Here is a 22,508-nt window from a genome sequence, read left to right on the forward strand (position 1 = left end):
CTGAAAGATAATGCTGTCAAAGTGCTGCACTCAATATGTCAGCAAATTTGGAAAACTCAGCAGTGGCCACAGGACTGAAAAAGGTCAGTCTTCATTCCAATCCCAAAGAAAGGCAATGCCAAAGAATGCTCAAACTACCACACAATTGCACTCATCTCACACACTAGCAAAATAATGCTCAAAATTCTACAAGCCAGGCTTCAGCAATTCACGAAATGTGAACTTTCAGATGTTCAAGCTGGTTTTAGAAAAGGCAGAGGAACCAGAGATCAAATTGCCAACATCCGCTGGATCATCAAAAAAGCAAGAGAGTTCTAGAAAAACATCTCTTTCTGCTTTATTGACTATGCCAAAGCCTTTGACTGTGTGGATCACAATAAACTGTGGAAAATTCTGAAAGAGATGGGAATACCAGACCACCTGACCTGCCTGTTGAGAAACCTGTGTGCAGGTGAGGAAACAACAGTTAGAACTAGACATGGAACAATAGACTGGTTCCAAATAGGAAAAGGAGTACCTCAAGGCTGTATCTTATCACCCTGCTTATTTAACTTCTTTGCAGGGTACATCATGCAAAGCGCTAGGCTGGATGAAGCACAAGCTGGAATCAAGATTGCCAGGAGAAATATCAATAACCTCAGATATGCAGATGACACCACCCTGATGGCAGAAAGTGAAAAGGAACTAAAGAGCCTCTTAATGAAAGTAAAAAGAGGAGAGTGAAAAAGTTGGCTTAAAGCTCAACATTCAGGAAACTAAGATCATGGCATCCAGTCCCATCACTTCATTGCAAATAGATGGGGAAACAGTGAAAACAGTGGCTGACTTTATTTTTTTTGCGGGGGGGGGGGGGGGAGGTGCTCAAAAATCACTGCAGATGGTGATTGCAGCCATGAAATTAGAAGATACTTACCTCTTGGAAGGAAAGTTATAACCAACCTAGACAGCATATTAAAAAGCAGGGACATTACTTTGTCAACAAAGGTCTGTCTAGTCAAGGCTATGGTTTTTCCAGTAGTCATGTATGAATGTGAGAGTTGGAATATAAAGAAAGCTGAGCACCAAAGAATTGATGCTTTTGAACTGTGGTGTTGGAGAAGACTCTTGAGAGTCCCTTGGACTCCAAGGAGATCCAACCAGTCCATCCTAAAGGAGATCAGTCCTGGGTGTTCATTGGAAGGATTGATGTTGAAGCTGAAACTCCAATACTTTGCCCATCTGATGCGAAGAGCTGACTCATTTGAAAAGACCCTGATGCTGGGAATGATTGAGGGCAGGAAGAGAAGGGATAACAGAGTATGAGATGGTTGGATGGCATCACTGAATCAATGGACATGAGTTTGAGTGAACTCCAGGAATTAGTGATGGACAGAGAGGCCTGGCATGCTGTGGTTCATGGGGTCGCGAAGAGTTGGACACGACTGAGCGACTGAACTGAACTGATCTCCACTTTGAGAGCCCCAGGCCTCTTTCTCCTCCTCGGGGACCCCAGACTTCTTACCAACCTGCCTAGGAACTGACTCTCATAATGGTAACTCAAATCCAGAGAAGCCAAGTGAAGAGACCCAGAAATGATGCATAAGAAGGTTGATATAACAAAAGCTATGAATATATACTAGCTTTCCTTCTTTCTCTCCTAAGTTATATAAAGTAATAATTATAACAGTATATTGTTGGGTTTGAAGATATATAGGTGTCATATATATAGATATCTCATGCTCATGCTCAGTTGCTCAGTGGTACCTGACTCTTACATATATGTGTGTGTGTGTGTGTGTGTGTGTGTGTGTGTGTTAGTCGCTCAGTCGTGCCCGACTCTTTGCGACCCCATGGACTGCAGTCCACCAGGTTCCTCGGTCCATGAGATTTTCCAGGCAAGGATACTGGAGTGGGTTGCCATTTCCTTCTCCAGGGGATCTTCCCAACCTAGGGATCGAACCCAGGTCTCCTGCACTGCAGGCAAATTCTTTACCGACTGAGCTACAAGGGAAGTATATACATACATACATACATATATATATATATATATATATATATATATATATATATATAACAATGAAGTCTCAGAAAAGGGTAAAGCGAATAGTTACACAGGAATAATTTTTCTGTATCTCAATAGAATTAAATTAGTTATAAATCTGCAGCTCATTCTGGTAAATTAATATGTATATAGTAAATAACTAAAAAATATAGCCAAAAAGTTAATGAAATTAGAATGCAACATTAGAAAATATTCACTTAATGCAAATGAGGAATAGAGGAACAAAAAAAAAAAATTATGAGCCATAGAAAACAAAAAGTAAAATGGTAAGTAGAAGTAAATCCAACTACATCAGTATTAATAGAAAGTGTAATGGATTAAACTATGCAAAAAAGATAGAGTTGTCAGACTGGATATGAAAAAAAGGCTAGGGACTTTCCTGGTGGTCCAGAGCGTAAGACTCTGCACTCCCAATGTGGGGGGGCCGGGAACTAGATCCCACATGCTGCAACTAAGAGTTTCATGTGCTGCAGCTTAAGATTCCAGATGCCACAATGAAGATTGAAGATCCTGCATGCCACAACTAAGACCCAGCACAGCCAAATAAATAAAATAAAGATTAAAAAATAATAAAGTCTAGTAATATGCTATCTGCAAGACACACACTTCAAAGATGCAAATAGATTTAAAGGAAAAGAATAAAAAAGATATACAAGCAGCAACCATAAGAAAGTTGATGTGACTATAATAATATCAGACAAAATAGACTTTAACACAAAAATGTTAGTAAAGACAAAGAGAGACATTTTATAATGATAAAAGGATCAATCTATCAGAAAGATATAACAGTTATAAACACATATGCACCTAATAAGAGAACATTAGAATACATGAAGAAACATTGACAAAAATAAATGGAAAGTAGACAGTTCAACAATTTAGTTGGAGATTTTCAATATCTAATAATATATAGAACACCTAAGCAGCAGACCAACAAAAAATAGAAACTTGAACATTATAAACCAACTAGAACTAATAGATATCTATAGAACTCTCCACCCAACAATAATAGGATTCTTCTCAAGTACACATGGAATGTACTCCAGAATAGACCACATGCTAGTTGACAAAACAACCATGATATATTTATCATCAACCATGATAAACTTGAAAGATTAGAAATACTATTAAGTATGTTTTCTGCTAACATGGAAACTAGAGAACAGAAAGAAATTTGGGAAAATCACAAATTCATGGAGATTAAACAGCATGCTCCTAAATAACCAATAGATCAAAGAAGAAATAAAAAAAAGGAAACTCAATTATATTGAGATGAATGAAAATGAAGATACAACATACCAAAACTTCTGGGACGTAGCTGAAGCAAGGCTTAGAAGTACAGGTGTTGCAATAAATGCCTATATTAAAAAAGAAGAAAGATCTCAAATCAATAACCTAACCTTTTACCATAAGACCTCAGAAAACAGCAAACTAAACCTAAAGCAAACAGAAGCAAGGAAGTAATAAAGACTAGACAGAAACTATTGAAACAGAGACTAGAAAAACAGCAGAGAAAATCAATCAAACTAAAACCTGGTTCTCTGTAAATATCAACAAAATCGACAAACCTATAGATTGAAAATAAAGAAAACTCAAACTACTAGAGTCAGAAATGAAAGAGAAGACATTACTACTGACTTTACAGAAATAGAGGGATTATGAAGGAATACTAAGAATAACTGTATACCAAAGCATTAGTTAACTTAGATGAAATGAGCAAATTTTTAAAAAGACACAAACTACCAAAACTGACAAAATGGGAAATATGAACATACCTATGAAAAGTAAAGAGAATTAATTAGTAAACAAAAAGCTACCCCAAAGGAAAAGTCTAGGCCCAGAGTGCTGCACTGGTGAATTATGCCAAACATATAAAGAATTACTACTACTCTCTCAAAAATTCTTTTAAAAAATACAAGAAGAGAGAATACTTCCTCACTCATTCTGTGAGGTCAGTATTATCCTGGTATCAAAACCATACAAAGACACCACATGAAAAGAAAACTACAGATTAATATCTTTATAAATATGGATGCAAAAATCCACCACAAAAATACCAAAAAGTGAATTCAGCAACATATATAAAGAATTACACACCGTGAGCAAGTGGGATCTATTCCAGGAGTGTGAAAAGTGAAAGTCACTCAGTCGTATCCAACTCTTTGTGACCCCATGGACTATACAGTCCATGGAATTCTCCAGGCCAGAATACTAGAGTCAGTAGCCTTTCCCTTCTCCAGGGGATCTTCCCAACCCAGGGATCAAAGCCAGGTCTCCTGCATTGTGGGCGAGTTCTTTACCATCTGAGCCACAAGGGAAGCCCAGGAGTGTGAGGTTGGCTTAACATCCAAAATTTAACCAATTTAAAATGCCATAGCCATAGAATAAAACACAGGGACTTCCCTGATGGTCCAGTGGTTAAAAGTCCACCTGTCAATGCAGGGGACATGGGTTCAATCCCTGGTCCAGAGACTAAGATCCCACATGCCGTGGGGCAACTAAGCCCATGAGCTAAGACTGCTGAGCCTCAGTGCTACAACTACTGAAGCCTGCACACCTCACAACAAGTCACTACAATGAGAAGCCCACACACTGCAACAAAGAGTAGCCCCCCCTTGTTGCAACTAGAGAAAGCCTATGTCCTGCAAAGATGCAGTGCAGCCAAAACTAAAAGGAATAAACAAACAAAAGACCCCACAAAAACCACATGATAATCTGAAAAGGTGCAAAAAAAGGTATTTTAAAAAATCAAACATCTTTTTGTGATAAAAACACACAACACATTAGAAATAGAAGACAACTTCCTCAAGCCGGCAAATGGCACATACAAAAAATGCACAGCTAACATACTTAATGGTGAAAGACTGCATGTTTTCTCCTTAAGATTAGGAACAATACAAGGATGTCTTCTCTTCCCACCTCTATTCATCATTGCGCTAGAGGTTCTAGCTATGACAGGCAACACAAAAAGAAAAGGCATCCAGATTGGAAAGGCTAGAAGTAAAACTATCTTTATTCACAGCTGACATGATTTTATATAGAAAATCCTGAAGGATCCACTAAAAAACTGCTGCTGCTGCTGCTAAGTCGCTTCAGTCGCGTCCGACTCTGTGTGACCCCATGGACAGCAGCCCACCAGGCTCCTCTGTCCACGGGATTCCCCAGGCAAGAATACTGAAGTGCACTGCCATTTTCTTCTCCACTAAAGAACTATTAAAACTAATAAATGTGTTCAACAAGGTGGCAGAATACAATTTCAATATATAAAAATCAACTGTATTTCTATATACTTGCAATGAACAATCCAAAAAAAGTGACAATGAGAAAGCAACTCCATTTACAGTAGCATCAAAAAATAAAATACTTGGTGATAAATTTAACAAAAGTGTAAGAACTATACATTAAAAAAACTAAGAACAGGACTCCCCTGGTGGTACAGTGGAAAATAATCCACCTGCCAATGCAGGGATCAGAGGTTCGGTCCCTGGTCTGGGAACATTCCACATGCCGTGGAGCAACTAAGACTGTGTGCCATAACTACTGAGCCCATGTGCTACAACTCCTGAAGTCTGTATGCCTAGAGCCTGTTTCCTGCAATACGAGAAGCCACCATAATAAGAAGCCTGTGCACAACAATGAAGAGTAGCCCATGCTCCCTGCAACTAGAAAAAACCCATGAGGGAACCAAGATCCAGTGCAACCAAAAGGAAAAAAAAAAATTTAAGAACACGGTTGAAAGAAATTAAAGCTCTAAACATGGAAAAACATCTCATCTCCATAGATCAGAAGACTTAATATTGTTAAAAAGACAATAATCCCCACTTGATTTACAGATTAAATGCACTCCCTATCAGAATCCCTGTGAACATCTCTAGACACTGACAGTTCAGTTCAGTTTAGTTGCTCAGTCGTGTCCAACTCTTTGACCCCATAGACTGCAGTAAGATGACTCTAAATACACAACACAGAGCTACCATATGACGCAGTGATTCCATGCCTAGTTATACACCCAAGAGAAACAAAAACATATATGTCCACACAAAAATTTGTAGATGAATGTTTAAAGCAACATTATTCATAATAGCTAAAAGGCAAAAACAATCCAAATGTCCATTAATTGATGGATGGATTTTAAAGTATGGTATATCCAGATGATGAATATTATTTGGCTATAAAAAACAATTAAGTACTGACACATGCTACATTTATGAACCTTGAAAACATTCTGCTAAGTGAAAGAAGTCAGTCACAAAAGACCACATATTATGTGACTCCTTTCATATGAAAGGTCTAGAATAGGTATATCCATATAAACATGAAGTAGAAGAGTGGTTTCCTAAGTATGGGGAGAATGAGGGGGCTGATGGGTGATAGCTAAAGTGTATGGACTTTTGTTCTGAGATGATGAAAATGTTCTAATATTGACTGTGGTGATGGTGGCACATATTTGCAAATATACTAAGAACCACTGAAATGTACACTTTCAATTGTATGATATGTGAATCATACCTCAATAAAATTGTTTTTAAAAAAGAATGAAAGAGGCCATCGTTACAGATACTCCAGACATTTTAAGGATAGTAAGGGGAATATTATGAGTAGCAATTATATCAATAAACTCAAGGACATACATAAAATTGTCAAATTTCCAGAAAGATACAAATTGCCAAAGTCACTCAAAAAGAAATTGAAGGGGCTTCCCTGGTGGTTTAGTGGTTGAGAATCCACCTGCCAGTGCAGGGGTCATGGGTTCGATCCCTGGTCCGGGAGGTTCCCACATGTCGTGGAGCAACTAAGCCCCATGTGCCACAACTACTGAGCCAGTACTCTAGAGCCTGTGAGCCACAATTACTGAGTCCCTGTGCTGCAACTACTGAAGCCCACTGCACCTACAGCCCATGCTTTGCAACAAGAGAAGCTACCTCAATGGGAAGCCCATGCACCACAGCAAAGAACAGCACCACTTGCAGCAAATTAAAGAAAGCCAAAGAGCAGCAACAAAGACCCAGCACAGCCAAAAATAAATAAAAATTTTAAAAAAATTGAAGACCTGAACAGAAGAATGGATTTTAACCATCAGGTCTCTAGAAGAAAATAAAGTCCTTAATTTATAAGTATATCTAGCTTCTACAGTGTAAACCATGGTCAATTTCAAGCTATCAATGTGACATCACTGAATGAAGATTAAAGAGATGAAAGCAATCAGCTTTCAATTAGCTAGTACAAGCCAGCTCTAACATGCCACTCCCTGTATCTATTAAAAAAAATAATTTGTTTTTAAAAACTTCCAGGAAAACTCCAGGCCCAGATGTCTTCACTAGTGAATTCTATCAAACATTCAAGGATGAAATAATATGAATTTTACAGACTCTTTCAAAAACTAGAGAAAGAGGTCTCCTCTTACATAATGAGGCTAGAATTACTCTGATACTAAACAAAAACATTACACAAAATCTAAGACCAATATACTTCATGAACATAAATGCAAAAATTCTTTAAAAAATGTTGGCAAATTGAACCCAGCTATATATACGAAGTATAATAAATGAGCTTTATCATGAGCTTGGTCATGCCAATATAATTCAACATACTAACAGGATACAGGAGAAAAATTATTACCATTTAAATAGATATATAAAAGGCATTTGATCCAAGACAATACCCACTTACGATAAAATTTCTTAGGAAATTCTGACTAGAAAGGAAGTTCCTCAGGCTGAAATAAGTCATCTATGAAAAAACTACAGCTGACATCATACTTAATAGTGAAACACTGAACACTTTCCTCCTATTAAAGGAACAATGCAAGGATGCCTGTTTTCACCACTGCTATTCAACAATGTGGGGCTTCCCTGGTAGTTCAATGGCAAAGAATACCCTTGCCAAGCAAGAGTTGCAGGTTCGATTCCTGGGTCAGGAAGATCCCCTGGAGAAGGAAATGGCAATCTACTCCAATATTCTTGTCTGAGAAATCCCACGGACAGAAGAGCCTGGTGGGCTCCAGTCCATGGGGCCCCAAAGAGTTGGACACAACTTAGCAACTAAATAACAGCAAGAGCAATTCAACAATGTACTGGAAATCTTAATTAGTTCAACTAAGGCCAGGGGAAAAAGTGTGTAGATGGGGAAGGAAGTAAAACTGTCTTTATTTGCAGGAATATTATGAGTATGTATATAGAATGCCCTAAGAATCTATTTTGGACTTCCCTTGTAACTCAGTTGGTAAAAAATCTGCCTGCAATGCAGGAGACCTGGGTTCGATTCCTGGGTCAGGAAGATCACTGGAGAAGGAAATGACAATCCACTCTAGTATTCTTGCCTGGGAAATCCCACGGACAGAGGAGCCTGGCAGGCTATAGTCCATGGGGTTGCAAGAGTCAGACACAACTTAGCAACTAAATCACCAAGCCAAGAATCTATATAAAGTTATTAGAACTAATAAGTGAATTTAGCCTGGTCTTATAGCAAAAACAGAAATGAGTCAACAGCCTTCAGCACATACCAGCCAAACAGGCCTGCAAGAGTTAAACAATCTTGGTTATTCTTTAGCTATTACTACTAACAAATATTTGCAGCTAGACTTGTCCTTCACAAAGCTAACTACTCTCTGAGTCCATATAGATTATACTCTACACATGGCATTCTCCTCCTCCAATACCCTGTTGTAGCATTCTGCATTTCAGAAAGAAGGTCCCAGGTCAATAACTTTAGGGACACCAGATCAAACAGTAAATTTTTGGTTTTTACTGTAACAGTAAAATTTCAGTTTATTTTACCAAACTGTAAAACAAAAACACTTGATGAGTTGCCTGGTACCAGCTGTGGCTGTTTTGAAACTTTGCAAAGAAAAAAAAAAAGCGAGACTTTCATTGGGATAATGAAAAAAAAAATCTCTCCAATCCCCTAGAGAGAGGGGGCATAGTTCTTGAGGCACTAGCCTGCTGTGTATTCCCCTTTGCCAGGAAAAGATAAAGCCATTTTTCTATTTCCTCCAAACTGTCTCTGCATTTTTTAAAATTTGGTACCAGTGGACAGGGGGCCAAGATTTTGGCAACCATCTCAGGATAAAAGGTAGCTATATGTGAATCAAGTATATATCTTAAATACTGGAAATAGTCAATTAGAAGATGAAAAACTTAAATACTATTTGCAATGGTATATCAAAAATAGTGAAGTCGGTAGGGATACATTTTAGGAAATACATGAAGACTTATACACTGAAAACTACAATATACTGCTGAGAGTAATCACAGAAGACCTAACAAATGACAAAATATACCATGTCATGTTTCAGAGAACTCAATACTGTCAAAGTGGCAATTCTCCCCAGATCTGTATACTCAGTATAATTCCAATTAAGATCCCAGCTGGCTTTTGTATATGTGTGAAAATTGACAGGCTGATCCTAAAATCTGTTAAGGAAATGCACAGAATCTGTAGCAGTCAAAGTAACCTTGAAAAAGAATATCAGAAGACTGGCAATAACTGACTTTGAGCTTTCCTATAAAGCTGTAGTAACCAAGACAGCATAGTACTGGCAAAAGGATAGGAGAGGAAATACACAGTGTGTGTGTCTGTCATTCTTGCTGTTCAGTTTGCACATTGCATTCCCTGCACCCCATGAGCACCAAATTCCAATGGAGACTTGAATGGGAGCTTAGCAAGACTCAAAGCAAGAAACTGGTAATCTGGTTACTTTTATGACTGCTGATAGCCTGGAGAGGCCACCCTCTTGATTGCACCCAGAACTTACTTGCAACACATAGTTCCATTCCAAAGAACGCAGAGGCGGTAGCAGCAGGGGGAATGTCTGGGCTGCAGAGAGAATTCCTCAAGTCCATCTCCAGACAGATGGGCCCTGCAAAGGCAAACCAGACCTCCATGGAGTCTGTGCTGGAGAGGGGCTCTCTCTGCAGGCAAGGGTCGGGGGGACTCTATCTGCCACACAAGTGCAGTCTCACCAGGGAGCAGGAATCCCTGAACCAGGACCTACCCTGGGCTTCCTCAGAGCTCCCAGAGAAAGGCCACAGCCCTGGAGACTGCTGTCACGGCAGCAGCTGGCAGGGGCTGACAGTCTTCCCCCTTGGCCTGCATGGCTGCCCTGCCTGCCTTCTGGGACCTTCAGCTCCTGTTCCCTGAAAAGGCCTCTGCTGTCCACCTTGACTGCAAGTAAAAATGCCTACAGCCCACTGCCCAGTAGCAGTTTTACAAAGTTGTTAAAGGTTCAGTGTCTCATGTCACATTACCAGGGTTTAAATCCCATCTCTGCTACTCACTGGGCTTCCTTGGTGGCTCAATGGTAAAGAATTCACCTGCCAATGCAGGAGATGGGTCCCTGGGTCAGGAAGATCTCCTGGAGAAGGAAACGGCAATCCACTCCAGTATTCTTGCCTGGAGAATCCCGTGCACAGAGGAGCCCGGAGGACTACAGGCCATGTGGTCACAAAAGAGTCAAACACGAAATGACTGAGTGACTAAACAACTGCTACTCACTATTACCTGTTTCCATGGGAACAATTTGTAACCTCTCAGAACCTGAGGCATCTCACTTTCAAAATGGAGTTCCTTAGACTAAACTGTCACGGGACCCTAAATCAGCAGTATCAAATCAAATCCACGGGGAGAATTATTTAATCATCATCACCTTCCCTCCCCCATATGCGCCAAGTAGCAGATCACATTCCTTTGTACCAAATGGTTGTCACCATGGCAGAACCCTCTTCACTTTATCCTCTCAAAGGAACCCCAAATTATCTACTGTCAGGAAGAAACTTAGAGCCAATACAAAGACATTGTCTTCATTCCTTCTTTCTGGTTCTAATTCCTCATACCTCCCTGTCTGCCTTCTGTGTTTACCAAGTTCTCATTAAGGGTTAATTTATATTGGTTTGGGAGATTTCAGAGGCAACCATTAGCTTCTATCAGCTCTCCAGGCAAGAATACTAGAGTGGGTTGCCATTCCCTTCTCCAGGGGATCTTCCCGACCCAGGGATTGAACCCAGGTCTCCCACATTGCAGGTGGATTCTTTATTGTCTGAGTCACAGCAGCAGAAGGTAAATCCACCCTACGAAAGGAAAGAAGCGGGGTTGGCCTGGCAAGGTATACTCCTGGCTGCCACACCCAAAGGGAAAAGGAATTTATTTTTTTCATTAGGAGTCAGAGCTCTTTGCTGAGGATCTCCCTTAGATCCTTCCTGAGCTTGCTGAAGTTATCATCCCATTTTGTACTAATAGTGTGCTATAAACTAATATTTTATAGCTAATGTACTGAATCTGGATTCAAAGAATGAGGAAGTGAATCTTACAGACAACATTTAACCCAGAAAAATACAAGCTTCTGCACTTGGGTTAAAACTAAACTGATGGACTTCCCTTTTGGCACAGTGGATAGGGAATCTGCCTGCCAATGCAGGGGACATGGGTTTGATGCCTGGTCCGGGAAGATTCCACATGCCACAGAGCAACTAAGCCTGTGCACCACAACTACTGAAGCCCACATGCCGAGAGCTTCCACTCGACAACAAGAGAAGCCACCGCAATGAGAAGTCTGCACACTGCAACAAAGAATGGCCCGCAATCACTGCAACTAGAAAAAGCCGACATGCAACAATGAAGACCCAGCTCAGTGAAAACTAGGTAAATAAATAATCTCTTTTAAAAAATCTAAACTGAATTACAGAAGTGCATTAACAGGGATTGAGGGGTTCTCAGCTGACTGCAACTTAAAGTGGATTCAACTGTGTGATATGGCATCTACGAAATCTACTACGATCTTAGGATGCATCTGTAGATATAACTCAGCTATTTTAGAATGAAGGATGTGGCCAAATCTCTCCATGCTACACCAGGAAGAATATTCAGTATTTTCAGACATGTATGAATTCAGAGGCATGTAGGATGGTGAGTGACTTTGAACAAATCTATCACATTAGAATGAGCCAAAATAACTTCGGAAATTAAACTGAACCAAAAAAAAACAATGAGAAGGTAATTGTTTAAAGATTAAATGAGACAGCATATGTGACAGTGCTTAGTGCAATGCCTGGCACACATGTTCAATTAATGTTAATAAAAAGGGATGATAATTAGTAGTATTAGTAGTATTATCATACTATCATTAGTTACTATTATTACAGTTAATACTTATAGAATGCTTTCTATATGCTGGGCACTACTCCAGGTCCTTTACATATACTGACTCATTGATTCCTCTTACCAGTCTTGTGAGGTAGGTACTAATCGTCTCCAGTTTTGCAGATGAGGAAGTAGAGTCACAGAAAAGTCGAGAATATCGCACAGTGTCTCACAGGGGGGCAGGGGAAGGAAGCAGAATGTTAACTTTGCCAGAGTCAGGCTGTCGGGGGTAAAAGGCATGTTTGTTATTTCATATGTCTTTGTGGGCTTCTCAGGTGGCGCTAGTGGTAAAGAACCCACCTGCAAGTACAGGAGATGTAAGAGACTCGGGTTAGATTCCTGGGTGGGGAAGACCCTCTGGAGGAGGGCATGGCAACCCACTCCAGTATTCTTGCCTGGGAAATCCTGTGGACAGAGAAGCCTTGTGGGCTACAGTTCATGGGGTTGCAAAGAGTTGGACATGACTGAAACAACTTAGCACACACGCACACAATTCTTTTGTAACACTCCAGAAGGGAGAACCAGGACCAATGTGTGTAAATTACAGGAAGGCAGATTTCAGCTCAAAGTGGGGGGGGAGTAGGGGGGGGACACTGAATGATTAGAACTGTCTGAAATTTCAGTGGGGTGTCTTTTAAGGTAGTGAGTTCTCCATCACAGGATGTAAGGGAAAAAAAGATAAAAGAATAAATAAATGGGATTCCTCTTGGAAAGAAACCATACTAATGATGAAGCCAACCCTTGGTGAAATGGATGAAGGGAATTCTCTGGTGGTCCAGTGGTTAAAAATCTAGGTTTCCACTGTAGAGGTAAGATCCCTGGTCTGTGGGTTGGATCCCTGGTCCAGGAACTAAGATCCTGAAAGCTGTGTGACCTGGCAAAAAAAGAATAAAGAAGGTAGATTGAAACTTGGTTTAAAAGACACATATTGGGACTTCCCTGGTGGTCCAGTGGTTAAGAATTTGCCTGCCAATGCACAGGACACAGGTTCAATCCCTGGTCTGGGAAGATTCCACATGCCATGGAGTGACTAAGCTCATGTGCTTTAGAACCCATGTTCTGCAGCAAGAGAAGTCACCACAATAAGAAGCCCTCATACCACAGCTAGAGAGTAGCCCCCACTCAAAATAACGAAGACCCAGTGCAGTCAAAAATAATAGAAAAATAAATAAATTTTCAAAAATTAAAAAAAAAAGAATCAGTTGGGTTGCCATATTTTTTTAAAGACGTAAAACAAAAGAAAAGTAAAACAGTTATGGAAAGGATATAATGTCTAGCTGTTTTGATGCTTCTCAACACAAAGTAAATTAGATGTTCAAGAAAAGTGACTAAAAGCTCTTAAAATGGGAAATTCCACATATGAACTTCTGTTTGGAAACTTACTAGACCACCTAGGATCCTCACAGGTCTAACGGTAACCTATCCTGAAAGTGTAAAATACAGTGAGGAGAGGTATAGTCTGCTCTCTGGAAAAAAGGGCATCTGCATGATAAAGTGGCATCTAGGTTGGTATGAGACGCAGGTATGAAGTTGAAGATCATAAAACACCATTAGATCCAAAAACACATGCTTGTAATAACTGTGTTAGCATGAGTTTAATCCTGGTACTCTGTGTACAGTCCACAGAATTATTGCATAGTTTAATATGAATGTCCTCTGTGCTGAATCTTTTTGGGTGTAGCAGTCCCAGGATGCAAATATTTGCTGATTTAATGAATTAATGTAAACTGCCTCAACCAGCAACACCAGGAGGTTGCTGTTCCAGAGACTGCTGGAACAGATTGCTGTTCCAATCCAAAGATTGAGTTCCAGCAAATTCTTTCTTACTTCTATTATAATTACTGAATTGTATATATACGTAGAGTACATATATACAATATGCAAATACATACATATATATATAGTAATGCCATAGTGTTAAGTTGCTCAGTCGTGCCGGACTCTTTGCAGCCCCATGGACTGCAGCCCACCACGCTCCTCTGTCCATAAGATTTTCCAGGCAAGGATACTGGAGTGGGTTGCCATTTCCTTCTCCAGGGGATCTTCTCAATGCAGGGATCGAACCCATATCTCCTGCATTGCAGGTAGATTCTTTACCGACTGAGCTACAAGGGAAGCCCATTAATAATGCCCTGTTCTCCAGAAGGCAATGGCACCCCACTCCAGTACTCTTGCCTGGAAAATCCCATGGACAGAGGAGCCTGGTAGGCTACAGTCCATGGGGTCACGGAGAGTCGGACACAACTGAGCGACTTCACTTTCACTTTTCACTTTCATGTATTGAAGAAGGAAATGACAACCCACTCCAGTGTTCTTGCCTGGAGAATCCCAGGGACGGGGGAGCCTGGTGGGCTGCCGTCTACGGGGTCGCACAAAGAGTTGGACACGACTGAAGTGACTTAGCAGCAGCAGCCAATGCTGCTCCCATTTCAGATAATCAATGTTTTCAAACTATTTGTACTTAGATGCATGAATGTGCATTCTGATTTATGAAAATCAAAGTACTCAGTCTTTTTAGATTCATGTTCTTTACAAACTTTACTTTATTCTAGAGTTCTAGAACTGAATGATTACTAATTTAGACTGGCGCTTCTGTTTGTGATTTAGGTCTAGAGACTCAAAAATCCTGAAGTCACGGAAAAGTGAAAGCTTATTGTCCATGAAAATGATAAGACTTGAGAATCATTTTGATAGAACCTAAACGGACATGATTGAGTTATGGATGTGGATTAAAACTGGAAGAGGTGGCATATGATAGTGGCTCATTAAAGAGAAACAGTCCAGTTTCAGTGCGGGATCTGAACTGTAAGGGAAATAATGGGCCTTGGTAGCTGATGACAGGAGAATGAGGGAGAGAGGTGTTATCAAGGGAAGGCAGAGAGGAAGAGGCAATAACCCTCAAGACTGGATGCTGACCGTCTCTGGTAACCAAGAAAAGGCACACGTAAACAAGAGAGGTGAGTGACGATGTCTAGTGTGTCAGGGGTCAAGAAATACCGGCTGGTTGCGGCAGCACGGCCGCCGGTCAAAGTGGTAACTGGGGATCTGAGCTCGGCGGTGACGCGCGGCCCTCACGTGACCAGAGCCCGTGTCTACCCAAGTCCTTCTCGTCCTGGTCCTTTTTGCCTGTCCAAACACCATCTGCCTATCGCCCTTTGGACGAGGGGAAAAGCAGAAGAAAGTAAGTCCCCTTCGCCCTCTTAAATCGGTGTGAGTGTTGGTGCTGCCCAGTAACCTCTGGGACTGGGATGGCACTGAGTCCAGGCGTTCTCCCTGCAAAACCCCGCCCCCGCGCCCCCATTTCGGTGTAAAAAATGGTGGTCTAGGGAGTGGGCTGGGGAGGTGAGTGGATCCCCCCGCCCGGGAAGACAACACGGGCATTGAGAACTAGTTTCTAAGCAGACCTTCGCTTTCACTTCCCGCCTGAAAAGAAATGACGAGCGTTACTGGGTAGGGGTGGGGTGGGGGGAGCACGAAGCTTTGAGCTGGAGCGGGGCGGGGGCAGGGGAAAACGGGGGGCGGCGGCCCGTGCCCAGAAAAGGGGCGTGAGTCAGTTTTTCCCTCCTCCCCGCCCCCTACCCTGTCTCGGCGTCTGTCTGCCGCTCCGCAGGTCACAGCGGCGCACCTGGAGGAGAGGCCGCCTCGGAACCAGCCGCCGGGAGAGGTCCAGGTAGGGGAAGGGGCGGCCAGCGGGCCGGGACGGGGTGCGAGGGAGGCTGCCGGAGGGAGCCGGGGCCACGGCACCGGCGGCCCGCTCCGCCCGGGTCCCTGCGGGAGAGGCCTGTGTGGCAAGGCCTGCCGGGAAAATGGTGGGCTTTCGGAAGGAGGGGGCGACAAGGTGGCGGGGGGTGGGAGGGGAACCGGACGCGGCGGGGCCCCGGGGCCGCAGGGCCCCTCGGTCAGCGGAGGCTGCAGGACTCGGGCCCGGGCTGGGGAAGAGGCAGGTACTGGAACTCGGGGGCGGGGTCTCAGTCCCGGCGGCGCGGACTCTGACTCGCCTCTGCCTTTCTCGTCTCCTCTGCATCACCGTGCTTAGAAAAAGACCATCCTGAACATGGAAAAAGCCGGCAAAGAGCCCGAGGAGCAGCCACAGAGCTCGCCCAAGGCGGGTGAAGAGCGGCCTTCTGTGGAGCCGTCTCCCGAAAAGTCGTCTCCGGAGGAGCAGTCTTCGGAGGAGGTGTCCTCGGAGGAGGAGTTCTTTCCCGACGAACTCCTTCCTGAGCTTCTTCCCGAGATGCTCGAGTCCGAGGAGCGCCCTCCCCAGGAGCGCCTGTCGAGGAAGGACCTTTTTGAGGCGCGGCCCCCCATGGAGCAGCCTCCTTGCGGAGTGGGCAAGCACAAACTAGAAGAGGGGAGCTTTAAGGAACGGCTGGCCCGCTCCCGCCCGCAGTTTCGAGGGGACATACACGGCAGGAATTTAAGCAACGAGGAGATGATAAAGGTAGCAGAGGAGATGGAAGAGATGAAGCGAGTACGGAACAAACTGATGATCATGCATTGGAAGGCCAGGCGGAACCGTCCTTATCCTATTTAATGTGTTCCGCTTTGAATTTTGTTTCGCCGGATGTATTATCACTTGAACTTGGCTTTTTCTTACATACCTTACAACGTCTTCCTAATCTGGACTTTTTGTGTGGCTATGAGGTATTTCTCTCGTAACTGGCATACAATTGCGTCTCACCCCCATCTGCAAGACGTCCTCTTTCAATCATGTCTTCTCCATTTGCATGGAAAGATGCACAGCATATATTGTGGAGTGGAGAAAAGCAATTTTCAAAAAGTATATGTAGTATCCCATTTTTGTAAAAAGTGTATATTTGTATATTAATATGCAAAGAAAAAACTCAGTATATACTGCAGAGATTTAACAGTGATTATCTGTGTGGTAGGATAACAGGTGATTTGTTTTGTTTTTCATTTTCGCTTCATCTGAATTTCTCATTTTCTCAAGATGAACACATTTTACACGTGTTACCAAAAAAAGACAATACAATGAGAAAAATTGTAAAGCAATGAAAAAATTTGTCAATCAGCTTATAAAGAAAATGTGGCACTTAATAAATACTTTGCAGAACTTTAAAAAAGAAAAGTAAATCCCACGTTTTTTTCCTGAATCTCTTAGACAGAAATGTAAACAAATGTTTTCCTACTTAAATAGGAATAAGATGATTTATTATTTATGATTTATTTATTACGGGGCCTCAGTGGAACCAAGTGAGGTGAAGGTCATGTGAGCTATATTTTTTCCTCTACTGGCACAGGCTGGACCCATCCCCTATAGATTCCCTTCAGATACTGGGGATAGTACCCAAAGGTCTTGTTTGCACTTACAAATCCTGTGTGATGCCAGATAAATGCTACATACTCCTCCTGTCCTGCTATTCTCTTCCCTGGATACTGCCATGTCGACTGGCTATAGCTGCCCCTTCTCCTGGGTCCTGCTCCTTCAGTGGCCCCCATCACAGCTGAGGTACCAGAGTTCTCCAGGTGCAAAGCTTTGTTGATTGCTCTGGAGTCCCTTCAGGACCAAAGCTGAACCCTGTCTCTTAAGATATATGAAGGATGCCCCTTCTCTAGCTTTAATACTACACCTATCCAGGTGGATACCATCCCAGTGCTGCTTAAAATCTCTAAATCTTATAGAATTCTTAGCAAAATAGTCCTTATTTATTTTTCTCCTGAAAGCCTCCCTTTTCTCCATTAGACACAATCATGAGTTCACCTGGGCTTGGAGAAAAATTTGTGAGCCAGACACAATGCTATGTGCCTAGAATTGGAACCCTCCTCTCTCAAATCATTTCCAAGGATAACTATGGTTGTAATTGCCCGATACTTGTCTTAGGATGAGTTCTCTCCCAGAGGCTTCTGGCAGGCTTGCCTTACCAATTCCTCTAACTTGCTCAGTAGGTATAAGTTAGAGGAAATTATGACTTAAGCTCAAGCTAGGATATTACCCATCTGCCCCACCCTACACCAACAAGAAACACGCAGAAGTACATTGTAAGTCATTAAATTACTATATATGTCTGTATCAGATATTATGATTTCTGTGTTAAACTTGTTTGTAAAAACCTAAAATTTTGTTTTATTGATTGTATTCACTCTAGAAACACGGACAGTGGTTAATAATTTCTCAGAATTGTAACCCAATCATGAACCCAGTCTGTCTCATGAACTACGTAAGCTTCAGTGTGTTCACATCTCTAGAAAGTGTAATTTGCAGTTCCAAAGGGATCTGGGAGAAGTATTGTTTCCCCAAATTCAACAGTAAAATTTAAATATTTCAGGTGTCAGTGTTTCTCCTATAAAATAAGCAGAGACCTGGGCTGTACCCCAGACCCACTAAATCTGCTTTTCTGTTTATAAGCACATAAGAAAGTGACTGCTAGCTATATACAATATATTCCTAGTTTTAGTAAGGATAAATTATGACATAAATAGAAGTACAGATGATTATAAGAAAACTAAAGAGGTAAAAGCCTTGTCCAACCATATTTTTAAATAAGGAATTAAAAATAACTCCACCAATTTTACTACATAAAATTTAATTTGGGGGGTGAGGGAGCTTCCCTGGTGGCCCAGTAATTAAGCCTCCATGCTTCCAGTGCAGGGGGCATGGATTTGATCCCTGGTTGGAGAACTAAGATCCCACATGTGGCATGGCACAGACAAAAATAAACAAAAAGTTTAGATTTTTTTTGTAGCAAAGCAAGACCATATACAGAATAAATATGGTATAAATAAATAAAAACCTAAGAGAGGTGACAAAACAGCAAGATGTATTTTCTATGACTGACATTATGGAATGCCTTGCACTGCTTCCTTACAATATGAGTAAAGTACATCAAAAATAAGTTCAAAGTTCTTTGGTAATCAGATCTCAAAGTGGTAAGCCAGTCCTGTGCCCTTGATTTTGCTTTTAATTTTTTCACTGTGTGATGCCATTTGGAGGATCTTCATGTCTTCAGACCATTCCTCAAGATTATGGTAGCCTGATCATGCTGATTGGGCTGGATTCTGGCTGGAGTGAGACGAGGGTCTAGCAACTCTATAGGACAGGTTGAATCTAGCCCCTGGGCAGGATGTGGAGGGGCTCCCCCAAGGCACATCCCTCTCCAGGGTGGTCTGACATTGGTTTCTCTGCTCCAGCCCGCAGCGGGCACCAGACTCTTCTAGGCTGAGGCCCAGACTGTCCTAGACATGCATACCTGGAAGACGACTGTCCCCATTGCAGGTCAGAGCACTTTGCCTCTCCTTCCTTCTCCCTCCCTCTTTTGGAGAACCTTCTATAGGGGAGGAGATAAAGCCCAAGGATTCCCAACTGGAAACACTGGTTGGGATACTTGAGCAAACAGGTGTCTGGCCTGGGCCTAACCAGGTAACTTAGGGCTGAAGCAGAAGGGCCTGCCCCTTCTGTCAGAGTCCAGTGAAATACCCGCCCCCATCCCGAAATGGAGTTAGACCTCAGACAAGACCTCACCCATCCCTCTCCCACTCACCTTGCTCAGATTCCCGGAAGGGCCTCAGATGTGCCCTGGCCTGTTTGGGTGGTTCTGTGGTGACTTTAGGTCTGTGTGTGCTGGTGCGGCGCTTCTGATGTTTGCGTCAGCCCAGGCCCAGAGGTACAGATGCCCCCAGGTAAAGGGAGCTTTAAAGGCCTGTGGTCTTACAGCTCAGGAGAACAGAGGTGTCACTCCTGTGTGAACACCCCTATGCACTGCAGTTCCAGGGGTCAGGGCAGTCAGGCTGTGGGTTGGTGTGAAGACGTTTTGGGGGTGTTGATGGTGGAGGGTCAGCAGCATCCAGAGCCTGGTTTTCTGGGCCTCTCACCACTTCCCTGCTCACACAGAAGGCTGGTATCCCTGTCACATGTCCAAGAAGCTACCAGCCTGCCAACTCCAGAGCACAAAGCATTGAGGGTCCAGGACCCTGGAGAGAGCTGTGTGCCACGCAGGATGCCCACAATGCCTGGGAGTGGGAGCCCCTCTGGTGAGGAAGCATAGAGGGATCAGGTTCAGGGTTCTTGAAAATGCCCAGAGACTGCTCCGTTTCCCATTCAGAAATACAAACTCAATTATTTTTACAAATGAGGAAGATTATACAGATAAATAAGAGGTAGACCATGTGTTCTCAGATTTATCTCAAACAAATTCTGTATTCTCCCCAGTCTGCCTCCAATTTAGATTGTAGCTTTCTGGGGCTTAAATAATAATTTATTTGGATTTGCTAAGTATGCTATCCTTGTTGGTTTGTGCATTTGGGTGAGTTTCCACACTATTATCTTTTTCCAGGTGGAAATGTCCAGTAGGCAGTTAGATATGTGTCTAGAATTTGGAAGAGACTGGCATGGAAATAGGGATTTTGGCTTGTGGTATGCAGTCCATCCCAGAAACTCAGCGGTTAAAGAATCTGCCTGCAATGCAGGAGACACACGTTTGATCCCTGGGTGGGGAAGAGCCCCTGGAGGAGGGTATGACAACCCACTCCAGTATTCTTGCCTGGAGAATCCCATGGACAGAGGAGCCTGGCGGGCTACAGTCCATGGGGTCACACAGAATAGGACAGGACTGAAGCGACTGAGCACGCACACACTTGGTGCGTAGTAATCAAGAATCTGATTGAATATCCTTCTACCCTTTACTATAAATATCCACGTTTCAGAGTGAGATTCTACTGAATTCACTGATTCATGATCTGTGTGTAAAAAATGAACTTTTTCTTTACACCTCTTTGCCAAGATAATGGAGAAGGCAATGGCACCCCACTCCAGTACTTTTGCCTGGAAAATCCCATGGACGGAGGGGCCTGGTAGGCTGCAGTCCATGGAGTCGCTAGAGTCGGACACGACTGAGCGACTTCACTTTCACTTTTCACTTTCATGCATTGGAGAAGGAAATGGCAACCCACTCCAGTGTTCTTGCCTGGAGAATCCCAGGGACGGGGAAGCCTGGTGGGCTGCCGTCTATGGTGTCGCACAGAGTCGGACACGACTGAAGCGACTTAGCAGCAGCAGCCAAGATAATACCCCCTTTTTTAAGTTTAGAAACTAGAGGTAAGCGCGCCATCTCGTGGCCTTAGCCAGAACTGCGAGTAGAAAACACCTATGCTGTGCCAGTAGTGTCTGGCAGGATTGAGGTCTTCTCCCCTCATCACCCAATAGTTTCTCCTTCCCTCTCCTTGAGTGAGTGAATCCGAATCCGACTCTTTGCGACCTCAAGGATTGGGGCCCGCCAGGCTCCTCTGTCCATGAAATTCTCCAGGCAAGAATACTGGAGTGGGTTGCCACTCCCTTCTCCAGGGGATCTTCCCTACCCAGGAATGGAAGCCACATCTGCATTGCAGGCAGACTCTTTACCATCTGAGTCACTATGCTTTGGCAATGCAGGAGATCCCAGTTCGATCCCTGGGTCGGGAAGATCCTTTGGAGAAGGGATTGGCAACCCACTCCAGTATTCTTGCTTGAGAAGTTCCATGAACAGAGGAGCCTGTTGGGCTACAGTCCATGGGGTCGCAAAGAGTCGGAGACGACTGAGCGACTAACACACTCACTCATTCAAGAGGGAAGGAGAAACTATCAGGTGATTGGGGGAAGAAGACCTCAATCCTGACTGACACTGGGCCGACATAGTTATCAGCTTCTTCCTGGGCAGGCAGGGGTAGTAAGATGGCACAAGAAGGTGGTTTAATCTTACACTATTGTCACTTTTTCTCTCAATGGGAAGTTACATATTTCTACTAGAAAAATATATGCAAATATAGAAAAGTATAAAAGAAGATATAAATTAGTTTATGTAGAGAAAATAATTAATATGCATTACTTATATTGTGTGTAAATATATATATATATATCTCCTTTTATATACTCATAACTTACTTTTTATATAGTATATATGTACTGGAAAAGGAAATGGCAACCCACTCAAGTATTCTTGCCTGGAGAATCCCCATGGACAGAGGAGCCTGGAGGGCTATAGTCCATGGGGTTCCAAAGAGTTGGAAAGGACTGAGGGACTAACACATATGTGTATTACTTTATATAATTATATGATATATATCTGAATACCTTTATGTATTCATATGTATATTTGTATTTATATCTTATATAGCATTGAATTGAATTGAAGTCGCTCTTCCGCCCATGGGATTCTCCAGGCAAGAGAATGGAGTGGGTTGCCATTTCCTTCTCCAGGGGATCTTTCTGACCCAGGGATTGAACCCAGGTCTCCCACATTGCGGGCAGACGCTTTAACCTCTGAGCCACCAGGGAAGCCATCTTATATAGCATATATTTTGTTTATTCCTTTATTTTTCTTTACGTGTGCCATGATATTCA

General features: G+C 42.7%; 2 protein-coding genes across 3 annotated transcripts in view; one reads left to right on the plus strand and one right to left on the minus strand.

Moving 5' to 3' along the window:
• Positions 1–17,579, minus strand: part of LOC138930865 (uncharacterized) — a 50,323-nt gene extending 32,744 nt beyond the window's left edge. The window contains exons 1-4 of the mRNA XM_070291256.1: positions 17,574–17,579; positions 15,755–16,517; positions 9,795–9,899; positions 3,341–3,399 (exon numbers count right to left, since the gene is read on the minus strand). Of these exons, the coding sequence (XP_070147357.1) occupies positions 3,341–3,399; positions 9,795–9,899; positions 15,755–16,517; positions 17,574–17,579 (933 nt within the window). The remainder of the gene's footprint in view (positions 1–3,340; positions 3,400–9,794; positions 9,900–15,754; positions 16,518–17,573) is intronic.
• Positions 15,120–17,264, plus strand: TCEAL1 (transcription elongation factor A like 1). 2 transcript variants are annotated; one of them, XM_070292175.1, is made up of 3 exons: positions 15,120–15,356; positions 15,786–15,845; positions 16,212–17,264. In XM_070292175.1, exon 3 carries the CDS (start codon positions 16,230–16,232, stop codon positions 16,707–16,709), a length of 480 nt encoding a protein of 159 aa, XP_070148276.1. In that variant the 5' UTR covers positions 15,120–15,356; positions 15,786–15,845; positions 16,212–16,229; the 3' UTR covers positions 16,710–17,264. The 2 variants fall into 2 exon arrangements, with proteins under 2 accessions (XP_070148276.1, XP_070148277.1); XM_070292176.1 differs by lacking the exon at positions 15,120–15,356 and having other exon boundaries at positions 15,694–15,845.
• Positions 17,580–22,508: the final 4,929 nt, after the last annotated feature.

This window comes from Ovis canadensis, chromosome X, assembly GCF_042477335.2.
Source record: "Ovis canadensis isolate MfBH-ARS-UI-01 breed Bighorn chromosome X, ARS-UI_OviCan_v2, whole genome shotgun sequence".
In the NCBI taxonomy this organism is placed as follows: Eukaryota; Metazoa; Chordata; class Mammalia; order Artiodactyla; family Bovidae; genus Ovis; species Ovis canadensis.